The following is a 12,252-nucleotide window of genomic DNA, read 5'->3' as shown; positions in this document are numbered from 1 at the left end:
TACTTGACTTGGGCGGCGACTCCAATTTACGCAGACTCGGGTAGAAACTAGAATGCGACTTCGAATCCTTCCACAAGCAAATAAAAATCATAATCATTTAGTAAAACATATTCAGAAAACAGTCACATACTTAACCAACCCAGTACAAAGCTTAAATCAAACGTAAGTATAAAAGAATAGATGCCCTGCAATCTATGTTTTACTCACAACATACAACATACAACATACATAAAACTCGACCAAAACAACAACGAACGTGAGAAACTTCAACAAATAATACATTGAAATATTTAACCGACTTTCAAGTAAAAATGTGTTCATTTAATACAAAAACGAGAAAAACACACCTATTTTAGTTTTACAAAATTACAGATCGAGAACGATAATCTTTTGTTTAACGATAATTGTTTTGCATCCAATGTAGGAGGTTTAGAATAACCTAACCTCAGAAAGATTAGGAATAAAGAATTACATTAATATCAATAAAATATGAATTAAGATTGTTGAATTTATATTTTAATATAATAAATAATTATAAAATTAATTTTGAATTTAGAAGAATTTGTTAAAAAAATTAAAAATAATTCAAAGTTTAAATTAATTTAAAAATATGCCTTAAATGTTTTTTAACTCGGCCAAAACTTTCTAAATAATTACTCGATTATTTTCTCCTTTAAAAGTTAAGCTTCTTAAGAATTTTTACTTAAAGTATAGATCCTTTTGGTCAAAAGATCGATCTCTTGGATTACAGTAGTCAATGGACAAATCTAATTTTTAAAAAGATCGAGCACTTTCTAGGAATGCCATAAAAAATCGATCCCTTCTTTAGTAACATTAAATGTTGAAAAAGATTCGATCTCTTTCACGAAAATAATCGATAACCCATGCCATATATACTATTTTTCTTTGCAGGTAACGACTCTATTGCATCTATAACAACTCATAAAGGCTAAAAAAAATAGAGAATGCCTAACGACGAGCTCAAACCATCTTAAGAATAATAATAAAAACATTGACAGTAAATATAACATCAAAGAGTCTTTATGAGCTAAATTATTGTATATTCATTTGCAAAACACTTGTAAGTTTAATTGTTAACATTGCTCGAGTGTTATTTGAGTGAGAATTTATATATTGTTAATATAATTTATCTTGTGATATTTTTCTTTTGTTTATTAAGTTTGTATTTACTATTTGAGAGAGTGTGTAATCAAGGTTTTAGATTTAAAACCTTGAGGTATTTATAAGGTTATACCATGTCCTTAAAGTCTAAAGGTAGGTAGATCTAATGGATTTGAAAAATTCCTAGTGTTGCTAAATAGTTAATGTAGACTTGATTTAGAAGTCGAATTACTCTGAATCATCGTACAAATTTTTTTCATCATTCAATTGCTTCCACACGAAATTTTTAAAGGTCAATTTACCTCATCTTAACATATTTTGGTTGATCAAAGAACAAACAAAAATATATTAAACGAATCAAGCATGAAAAACTCAACATAAAAAGTCAATTAACTGATCAAAGTCAATGATTAAAGTCTAAAATTAACGGTTCAAGTCAAACTAGAAATCAAAGGAGAAAGTCAATAGTCAAACTTCAAAAGCTAATGGCTCCGTGGTATAGATAAAAAAATGATTGCGGTCGTATTTTTTATTATGTTATATTTATTGTAATCGTGAATATAACGAGTGTTATTGTAATTATTACGAAAATCACGATCATGTAATAACGATTTCAAATGATATCTATACCGTTATATAACGGCCGTTATTTAAATCACTCCGTAACATCTAGCATTACTTTCTTACCATGTCCGATGAAAGTAACAACGTCATAAATGTTGTCAGTATTTTTCAACTTAGATCCTCTCAAAAGAATTTGTTGAGGGGAAGTCACGCTGATGAATGCCATGATTTCTTTATTTAACTCTCTTGTCAGTTTGAGAGTTTGGTTAACATGGTTGTCATTTTATCTTTTGCCTTCTATCTTCAATCATTTTCTATTATTTCAGTACTTTTCTGATATCACTCTCTTGTTGTTGTGCTTTCTTTATGTTTCATGATTCCATTATACTGGTTAATTCGAAAATTTTAAGATCTTGTTAATTGCCAGGTGATGGACGTTTAATTTCATCTGATAAGTAATTTTACGTGGATTGCTTCCATGGATGTGCTTTGATTGCTACGAACAATGATTGATCTGTCCACTAGTCAAAGTGCTATGTTTGTCTTGGACCTTGGTTTTGCATTCCGCTGAAGTTATTGATTCAAAACTTTACAAAGCAAATAGCAAAACTTCTTTTAGCTTCATATTAGCATAACAACTATGCTAGATATGTTGTTTGGAACTTGTTTCTTTGTCTTCTGCATCGTATTTATTATTGTTCGGTTACCTTCATTGATAGCTAACTCCTTTAAGGTGATAGATGTGATCTAGCTAGCTGTAAGATTTTCCTTTTTAAACCGAATGTATGACAGACAAACAAATTCTGTTATTGCCATGTTTTTAAACCACTTAGGCTACTTTTGGTAGGGGTTTTATTTATTCCTCATGTTTTAGTACATGCGTTCTTAAGAAACTAACTTCACTTGGTAATATTTAGTCACTCACATGGCTTAGTTTGGAAAAAGGACAATGAATAAATATTGCTCATTTTGATGAATATGCTACAATGTTTGCCTTCTTTTGGTGATAAAAAAAGCATTCTTGTTGTACAAATGCAAGAAACTCTTGTGTTTCGTTGTTGCCGGTATTCATTTTCTCAACCTCTCTACTCCACTTTTGGTATCATTTCTTTATTCCCTGAATATATGCGATGCGCAGAGTGTAGAAAGGGAAAAGGATGAAATGCTGAACATGTTCTTATTTTCTTAAGTTTTCTTTTTGATGGCCATCTGTTGATGGCGATGTTTCTGGTGATTTTTGGAGATTATGTACAAAGCTTGTCCGGCTGATAGCAAGAATCCTAAAATATTCGACTTGTTTTGTCACAGCAAATAAGTTGTTGTTGAAGCAATTTTTAGACTTTAATTTCCTTGTATTTGGGATTTAAAAGATGATTTGTTTCACTTATTGTCTTCTCTATAAGAAGCTAAAACTTTGGGATATGTGAATAGATGTTTCCTTTTGTTATCTTGCAGAAAGATGTCTTCCTCGTATGTTCAAACGCGATGCAATATAATGCTCCTGATACTATATATTTTCCACAGGTATGGTCAGTCAGCAACTCGTAATTTATGTTTAAGATTAATTGTGTTTTTTTCCTGAAAATTTTAATTTGTTTTCAGGCACGATCCATACAAGAGCTAGCAAAAAAGAACTTCGATAATTTACGGCCTTCCTTAGAGCATGGTGCTTCAGAATTTTCCTCAGATGCCACCCTTGCTACTGGTCCGGAGAATACTCTATGTTCCAATCATGCTTCTGACAGGTCTAGTATTCGCAGACTCATCTGGAAATTTTTATCGTTCTCGCAATATATCTGTCCAGGCTCATTCACTGAAAACAAATCCAACAGAAATGATGTACAGGCCAAGAACTCGTTTAGCTTTCTCCTTTTTTGGTTTTCTTCTCTTATGTCTCTCATTAGTCCACGCCCTTCTTATGTGTTGTTTTATGAGAAGGAATTAAAAGATTCGTCTTTCTTGCAGGTTATATGATGAAGCATGGAAAAAAGCATTTTGTGCCGGATGAGAATCTATTTCATTCATCTTCTGCAAGAAAGGCATCCGTGTTGAGTACTTTCAGTGGAGAGAGGAAGCAGCTACTGACTGTACGTATCATATCGATAAACAACGGTCTTTCAATTTTATTGAGTAGAATACTGAAACTCCTCACTGCTATAGGTTATGTCCGCAAACAGTTTGTGCTTTATCCTTTCTGCTGGACTAGCTTGTGTGGGGAATCTTAGGTTGTCCTGTGTTTGTTTGATATCTTGTTTTTCATTTGAAGCAGGTGGGGGTATACTTGGAGCATGGTTACACACGAAGTCTAGCTCGATTTGCTGCAAACCTTGGTTCGGTTGCCTGGAAAATCGCTGCCAAAAGGATAGAAAAGTGTTTACCAGCTGGAGTAAATTTTGGTCCTGGATGCGTTGTAGAAAATGATATTCCGGCACAGAGACCTTTACAACTACCTTCACTCTCGCTTCCACCAGGCCAGCAAACATCATCACTGCTCTGCTCCGTTGATCACCTGTGTTGACGAAAACGGGTAAAGAAAACGAAAGAACACGAGAATTTTACGAGGTTCGGCAATGTGCTTACGTCCTCGGTGCCTAGGCGGCGCTAGAAGTTTTATTCAATGATGTTTTAGTCTAGGTTACATCTCTATTTATAATAGAAAACCCTGGTACATAATTACAAAATTAACCCTGTACCGTACCGCGGGGGCTACGCCCCCGCACCCCCAACCCACATAATTCGTAACCCCACAACGAGACTTTCTTTGTAAGGACAGTTGATGTTCGCTTCGCTCACTCCGCTCCATCTCCTGTCCTCTTTACTGGTATATTTATGAGCCATACCTAACAAATCTCCACCTTGGCGAATATCCTGCCTCTTGAAAATTCAATGTGGGTTGGGTTACCTTGATTCTTTAACAACTCGAAACATTCAACAAGTCCAAGCAATGCTTGAACTTGTCTGTCGTAACTGGCTTAGTGAACATATCAGCAGCATTTTCATCAGTATGTACCTTCTGAAACAAAACCTCTCCAGATGCAACCAACTCTCTGATCTTGTGGAACCTTATATCAATATGTTTAGTTCTAGCACGATACACCTGATTCTTAGCCAAGTGAATAGCACTTTGATTATCACAAAGCAACTGAACTCCACCTTGTTGAACACCCAACTCCTTCACTAAACCAGTAAGCCATAAAGCTTCTTTTGCAGCTTCAGCCGCTGCCATGTATTCAGCTTCAGTTGTAGATAGTGCCACGACAGATTGAACAGTAGACTTCCAGCATATAGGCCCTCCACCAAGAGTAAACACATACCCTGTCGTAGATCTTCTATTATCCAAGTCACCTGCATAATTTGAATCCACATATCCTACAACCAAAGGATTATCCCGCTGACTCCCAAAAACAATTCCATGTCCCACAGTACCCTTTAAGTACCGAAAGATCCACTTGACTGCTTCCCAATGTTGCTTACCAGGTTTAGACATGTACTTACAAACTTGACTAACAGCATGAGCTAAATCAGGACGAGTACATACCATCGCATACATCAAGCAGCCAACAGCATTAGAATACGGAACCTTTGCCATATCTTCAGCTTCCTTATCTGTCTTGGGGCACTGTTCTGATGAGAGCTTAAAGTGATTCGCCAATGGAGTGCTAACTGGTTTTGCGCTGCTCATCGCAAACCTTTCTAGCATTTTCTCAACATAACCCCGTTGAGATAGCCGCAGTTTCCTTGAGTCTCTGTCCCTGCAAATTTCCATTCCAAGAATTTTCTTTGCAGCACCTAAATCTTTCATATCAAATTCCTGACTCAATAAAGTTTTCAAACCGATAACATCATCCATGTTCTTCGCAGCAATCAACATATCATCAACATACAGTAATAGAAAAATAAAAGAACCATCATCAAGGCTCTTAACATAGACACAACAATCATACTCACATCGGTTGTAGCCAATCTTGATCATATATGAGTCAAACCGTTTATACCACTGTCTCGGAGACTGTTTTAACCCGTACAAAGATTTCTTCAATCTGCAAACTAAATGCTCGTTTCCAGGTTTAGTGAAACCTTCAGGTTGCCACATGTAGATCTGCTCCTCTAAATCACCATGCAAAAAAGCAGTTTTAACATCCATCTGCTCTAAATGCAAATCCCAACTAGCCACCAATGCAAGTACTGCTCGGATTGAAGTGTGCCTGACCACAGGAGAAAAGATTTCATCATAATCAACTCCTTTCTGCTGTGAAAAACCCTTCGCTACCAAACGAGCCTTGAACTTCTCCCCCTATTTTTCTGTTACTGCTAGTTTCTTCTTATACACCCATTTGCAACCAACCGGCTTCTTACCCTCAGGAAGAGGAACTAACTCCCATGTGCGATTGTGATTCAAAGACTCCATCTCCTCAACCATGGCTGCCATCCACTTGTCGTTTTCCTGACTAGTAACGGCATCATGAAAAGTAACTGGATCATCACTGCTAACAGTAAGTGCAAAAGATACCAAGTCTTCAAAACCCAATCTGTTCGGAGGCTTTATATTCGTCCGTCTCACCCTGTCTCTGGCGAGACTATAATCCTGCAAATCATCCGTAGTGGAACCACCAGAAGTCGGTTGAGAAGTTTCTGGTTTCTCAACTGGAAACTGCTCGAAATCTACCACTGTCGTGTCTTGCTTCTGCTGCAACATAGACTGTTCATCAAAAACGACATCTCTACTAATCACAACTTTCTTCGCAACTGGATCCCAAAACTTGAATCCTTTGACACCTTTCTTGTAACCCAGAAAAATGCACTCCTTCGATTTTGCATCAATTTTGGATCTCTCATCAGCAGGTACATGCACATAAGCAGGACAACCAAAAATCCGTAAGTTATCAAAACTAACATCATGACCAGTCCATACCTCTTCTGCAACTTTCCCAGCCAGCGATGCCCTTGGCGATCTGTTGATAAGGTAACACGCCATGTTAACAGCCTCAGCCCAGAAGTGTTTGGGAAGCCCCGCATTCAACCGCAAACATCTGGCTCTTTCATTCAACGACCTGTTCATTCGTTCCGCAACACCATTCTGTTGTGGTGTCTTGCGCACTGTAAAATGCCTCTGAATCCCATGCTCCTTACAGAATTGTAGGAACTGTGATTCTGTGTACTCCGTACCATTGTCAGACCGCAAACACTTGATTTTTCGTCCTGTTTGGTTTTCTACCTCAGCTTTCCACAGCTTGAACTTCTCAAAAACTTCAGATTTCTGTTTCAAAAAATACACCCAAACTTTCCGTGAAAAATCATCAATAAAAGTAACATAGTACCTAGATCCACCCAAAGACGATGTCGTGGAAGGCCCCCATACATCAGAATGCACATAATCAAGAATCCCTTGAGTTGTGTGCTTCGCAGTCTTGAAACGGACTTTAGTCTGTTTACCAAGAACACAATACTTACAAAAATCGAGCTTACAACTTTTGACACCATGCAACAAGTTTCTCTTGTGTAATTCGGCCATACCACGTTCACTAAGATGAGCAAGGCGCATATGCCACAATTTTGTCGTATCATCACAGGACTCAACAGAGTGAACTCCACCTGCAACGGTACTCCCTAACAATCTGTAGATATTCCCTGCAGTCATCTTGCCTTTCATCACAGTCAATGCTCCTTTAACAATTCGAATGGTTTCCCTATCCTCGTCAGCCTTAGGGATAAAACCATTCTTGTGCAAAGTGCCCAAGGAAATCAAATTCTTCTTCAAGTCTGGGATATGTCGAACACCACTCAACGTCCGAACGGAGCCATCGTGCATCTTAATTCTGACATCACCAATACCAACAATATTGCAACATCGATCATCACCCAAATAAACTGAACCAGAATTAACCGGCCTGTATGTCAAAAACCATTCCCTATTTGGCGTGATGTGATAAGAACATCCAGAATCAAGAATCCAAGCATCTGTCAATTGTGTCGTTGAAATAGAAAGCATATCACCCTCACTGCAATCAGAAGTATCATCCTCGACCACGTTCACAGACTTGGATGAGCCATCACGCTTCTCATCAGTCTGCTTTTTCAACTTCGGACAGTCTCGCTTCATATGTCCCGCCTCCTTGCACTTGTAACAGTGAATCGTCTTCTTATCCCTGGATTTGGATCTGGAATTCCGCTTCCCGGACCCTACCTTCTCTGGCTTCCGTCCACGATCTCGATTACCCTTGACATATAAGCTATCGGCTTGAGAGCTTTCCCCTGCATTCTGCTTCCGCTGGTTGTGAGCCAACAAGGCTGCAGTAATCTCCTCAACATTGATAGTCTCTTTCCCATATGTAAGAGTAGTCACCATGTGTTCGTAAGAGGGAGGCAACGAACACAACAGAATCATCGCTCTGTCTTCATCCTCAATTTTCACATCAAGCCGAGCCAGATCAGAAACGATTTGATTGAAGACATTCACGTGTTGCGCCAAATCGTGATCATCCTGCATCTTCAGCCCATACAGTCGCTGCTTCAGATACAGTTTTGTCGTTAAGGATTTGGACATAAACTGACTTTCCAACTTCCTCCAAATTTTGTCTGGAGACGATAGATGCATGACGTGATACATGACCTCGTCCGCCAAGCATAATCGTATGGTTCCTGTCGCTCGCTGCTGCAATTCTTCCCAATCTTCCTCATCCATCGACGCCGGCTTTATAGGTCGCAAAGCCTTCAAGATCCCTTGCTGCGCCAATAGATCCTTCACCCTCGTTTGCCATAATCCGAAGTTACCCTGACCATCGAATTTCGCGACTTCGAATTTTGCTCCTGACATCTGATACCAATTGTTGACGAAAACGGGTAAAGAAAACGAAAGAACACGAGAATTTTACGAGGTTCGGTAATATGCTTACGTCATCGGTGCCTAGGCGGCGCTAGAAGTTTTATTCAATGATGTTTTAGGTCTAGGTTACATCTCTATTTATAATAGAAAACCCTGGTACATAATTACAAAATTAACCCTATACCATACCGCGGGGGCTACGCCCCCGCACCCCCAACCCACATAATTCGTAACCCCACAACGAGACTTTCTTTGTAAGGACAATTGATATTCGCTCACTCCGCTCCATCTCATGTCCTCTTTACTGGTATATTTATGAGCCATACTTAACAACCTGGAAACCCGAAAAGACAAACAACCTGCCAAGCCCAACGCTGATAATTTGTCTGAGAAGCATGTTCCTTCAGTTCAGTCCGTCTCAGGTGGCCATTTAAGTAAGCCTATACCTGCATCTGGCACTACTTCTGCAACCTTTTCGGCTGCTAAAATATCTTCTGAATCATGGAATCCAAAGACAGAGGCCAATGATGGATCTTCTAATAATGGTTTTTGTCTTAATCGGTTTTTTCCGGGCACGAATTTCCTAAACGAAAAAGTATGTAAATTAATAAATAGTTTTTATTGAAATATTTTGGGAGTCGTCTTAGATAGGTTGAATACCTAAAAAATTATCTTTTAAAAGAATTTTTAAGAAAATATCAGTTAAAAAATAAATTGGTATGCATTTAATCAAAAATTCGTTCTTTTTAATAATAAAAATAAATTCGTGATCAGTTACGTTTAGGGAAAGATTAACACCCCACAATGCCTAAAATTGGTCTTTGTCGATTATAAATTATCTTTATTATTGGAAATTTAAGAATTTAAATATATATTTAATTCATAATCCTATTATTTCAAATTTATTAGTATAATTCTAAGAAAATATATTATTTTTTATATTTTTTAGGTTTTAATAAGATATTTATTTACTTAAAAATACCAAAAAATGACATCTAATTACTTTAAGACAATCTATTTCTTAATATTAAAAAATAAATAAATATTAATAAAACATTTTCCTAAAAATAATTTAAAATTAAATTATTTTATATAATTTATAAAAGTAGGATATTTATTTATTTAAAAATATCAGAAAATGACATCTAGTTGCTTTAAGACAGTCCTTTTCTCAATATTAAAAAATAAATAAATATTATTATTTAATATATATATTTATGAATAAAATAAAAAAATTAAATTATTAAATTAAATATATTGAACATATAAAGGTAATAATAAAAATAAATTACAATTGAATAATGATCAAAACAAATAAAATTAAAATTATAGGATTAAAATATAAAGTATTGAAATTAGGGATATTAATTCAAAATATTATGAGAAATAATGGTTAACAGTGTAATTTAACCTAATTAATTATTCGGGATTAAAATATTAATTATTAAAATTACAGTGGCTAAATCGGTTATTTTACCTAAAATAAATATATACATGTCAAGGATTAAATTATAATAAAGTAAAATTAGAATACCAAATTAATAAATAAAAACATACTTTTAAGGATTAAATTGCAAAGTTTTAAAATTACAGTGGCTACGGGTACAATTAGCCCATACTCGAATTTACACAAAGGCCCTCCTCACCAAAACTACGTCGTTTTGGTGAGGGTATATATACCCTAAGCTAACCGGCCATAAGGCCATTTTTTCATTTCTTTCTTTTTTTCATTCTCTCTCTAAGAGAGAGATGAAAAATTCTCTCTACTCTCTCTAGGTTTCCCTCCGTCGACACCGCCGCCGGCCACCACCCACGGTGGCCTGATTTTACAAAACTCACCTAAATCGAAGATCTCAACGTTCTAAAACCGATTCCAACCTTAGTTTTTTCTAAAAACTCTCTAAATTGCGTAGATCTAAAGAAAATATCTTCGAAATTCGGTGATAGTGGTTTGCTCTCCTCCGTGGTACGCGTTTCCCTCTTTTCCTTTTCTTTTGGTTTTTTGTTTGTGTTGATGTCGATTTGTTGTGTTATTTTGTAGGTTCGGTCGATGGCTTTTATAGCCATCACCGGCGCTTGCCTCGGACCGGGTAAAGGGGCGAAGTTTGGTGAGTCACCAAACTATGGTGGTGACTCACCGTAGCCTTTAACGTGGGCGGTCGGCATTGAAACTTTTGGAAGCTCTTGTTGTCGTCGTGGCAGCGGGTCGTCGACAGCGTTGGTGGTAGCAGAGGCGACCGTCGTGTGGCTCCTAGGATATCATAACCCTAGGGTTACTTCTGGTGCATCTGGGGACCGTTGGATCTCATTAGATCCAACGGCTAATGGTTGATGGCGGCTAGGGTATGAGACATAAACCTTAATTGGGTTTAAGGTTTCTTTTGGGCTTCTGGATCTAGGCCACCGTGTTTAGGTCACTGTTGGGCATCAGGGATTTAATTTTTGGGCTCCGGTTTATAATATGAATAATAACAATAATAATAATAATACTAATAATAATTAATATAATAATAATAAATAATAAATAAATAAATAAACAAATGGGAAAAAAGCTAATGTCTACAGTTTTAACATGACAAACAGCAGTGTAGGAGTTGTCCAGCCGAGGCCTCCCTTCCAGTTCATCCTGGCATTAATGGATACAATAATGGTGCTTACGGGTATAATCTCCCGGCTCATATGGTGAAACTCATCGGGACTTCCAGGCCTCCTGGGTTCAGTTTCCAGTCATCTCAGAGGCCTGATACTGTCTCAAGGACTGCAACTAACTTTGCACTTCCAGCAACAACAAACTCGAACTCAAACGACCCTAAATTCACAAAAAATTCAGGCACAAACAATCTGAGCTGTCCACCAAATCCTGGGCGCGAGACAACGACAACACCAAGATCAATGATTCATCAACAGCCCTCGTGGGAAGACTCATCTCCACATCAAAAACCAGACTCAAGGTTGTCACCACAACAGAGACCAGACTCAGTTCCACCAGACCTGAACATCAGATTTCAGTCACCTGGGTCACCTAGTTCGAGTCGAGCTGATTCAGCTCACCCAGATTTAGCATTGCAGCTCTGAGCACAATCCATAGATAGGTTAACCATAGATAGGTGAGGTGCAAAGCAGGTCCAGCTGAATAGGATCTGTTGAAGCTTTCACATTTATAGATTATTGTTGTATAGATCAATGTATCATATTCTTAGGCACATATGCAAAAATGGTCTCGTTTGTATCCTAATTCATTCCACGATAAGATGAGCAGTTTATTTTATGGTGTTATGATAATTTAAGGGTAAACTACACGGGAAACCACCAAACTATGGTCATTAATCAATCTTGCCACCGAACTATTTTTTGTCTCAATTCGACCACCAAACTTTTTAATTGATTCAATCAGACCACTCTCCGTTAAAAAAATGGAGAGTCACGTGGTTGCTGACTAAGCTGGTTGTTTCCAGGTTTGACATGCACCACGCCACGTTATCGACATGCAGGACGCCACCTCAATTAAAACATAAGAAAAAACCATTTAAAGGGAACCCAAAGTTTAAAATTCAAATGTTTTATCATTCTAAAAACCCTAACATAACTGCTGGAAATTGAAGAAAGAAAGAGTAAAAGAAGAAGAAGATAAGATTGCTTCGAAACATGGATGAAGAAAATGAGAATCGGATGTCCTTATGTGGAGTTCGTTCGACGCTAACAATCGGATGGACCGAAGAAAATCTTGGTAGAAGATTTTGGGG

The 12,252-nt window shown here is 37.3% G+C and overlaps 1 protein-coding gene across 1 annotated transcript; it reads left to right on the top strand.

Annotated features, from left to right (window-relative positions):
* The first annotated feature begins 8,848 nt into the window (after positions 1 to 8,848).
* LOC120120383 lies at positions 8,849 to 11,628 on the top strand. Its single transcript, XM_039140046.1, has 2 exons — positions 8,849 to 9,055; positions 11,075 to 11,628. The coding sequence occupies exon 2, from the start codon at positions 11,189 to 11,191 to the stop codon at positions 11,582 to 11,584; it is 396 nt and encodes a 131-aa protein (XP_038995977.1). The 5' UTR covers positions 8,849 to 9,055; positions 11,075 to 11,188; the 3' UTR covers positions 11,585 to 11,628.
* The last annotated feature ends 624 nt before the right edge of the window (positions 11,629 to 12,252 follow it).

The sequence above is a fragment of the Hibiscus syriacus genome, unplaced genomic scaffold (assembly GCF_006381635.1).
Source record: "Hibiscus syriacus cultivar Baekdansim isolate YM2019G1 unplaced genomic scaffold, ASM638163v2 tig00110338_pilon, whole genome shotgun sequence".
NCBI classification, from domain to species: domain Eukaryota; kingdom Viridiplantae; phylum Streptophyta; class Magnoliopsida; order Malvales; family Malvaceae; genus Hibiscus; species Hibiscus syriacus.
The sequence above is the reverse complement of the archived record's forward strand: the minus strand, read 5'-3'. Positions and strand labels throughout refer to the sequence as shown.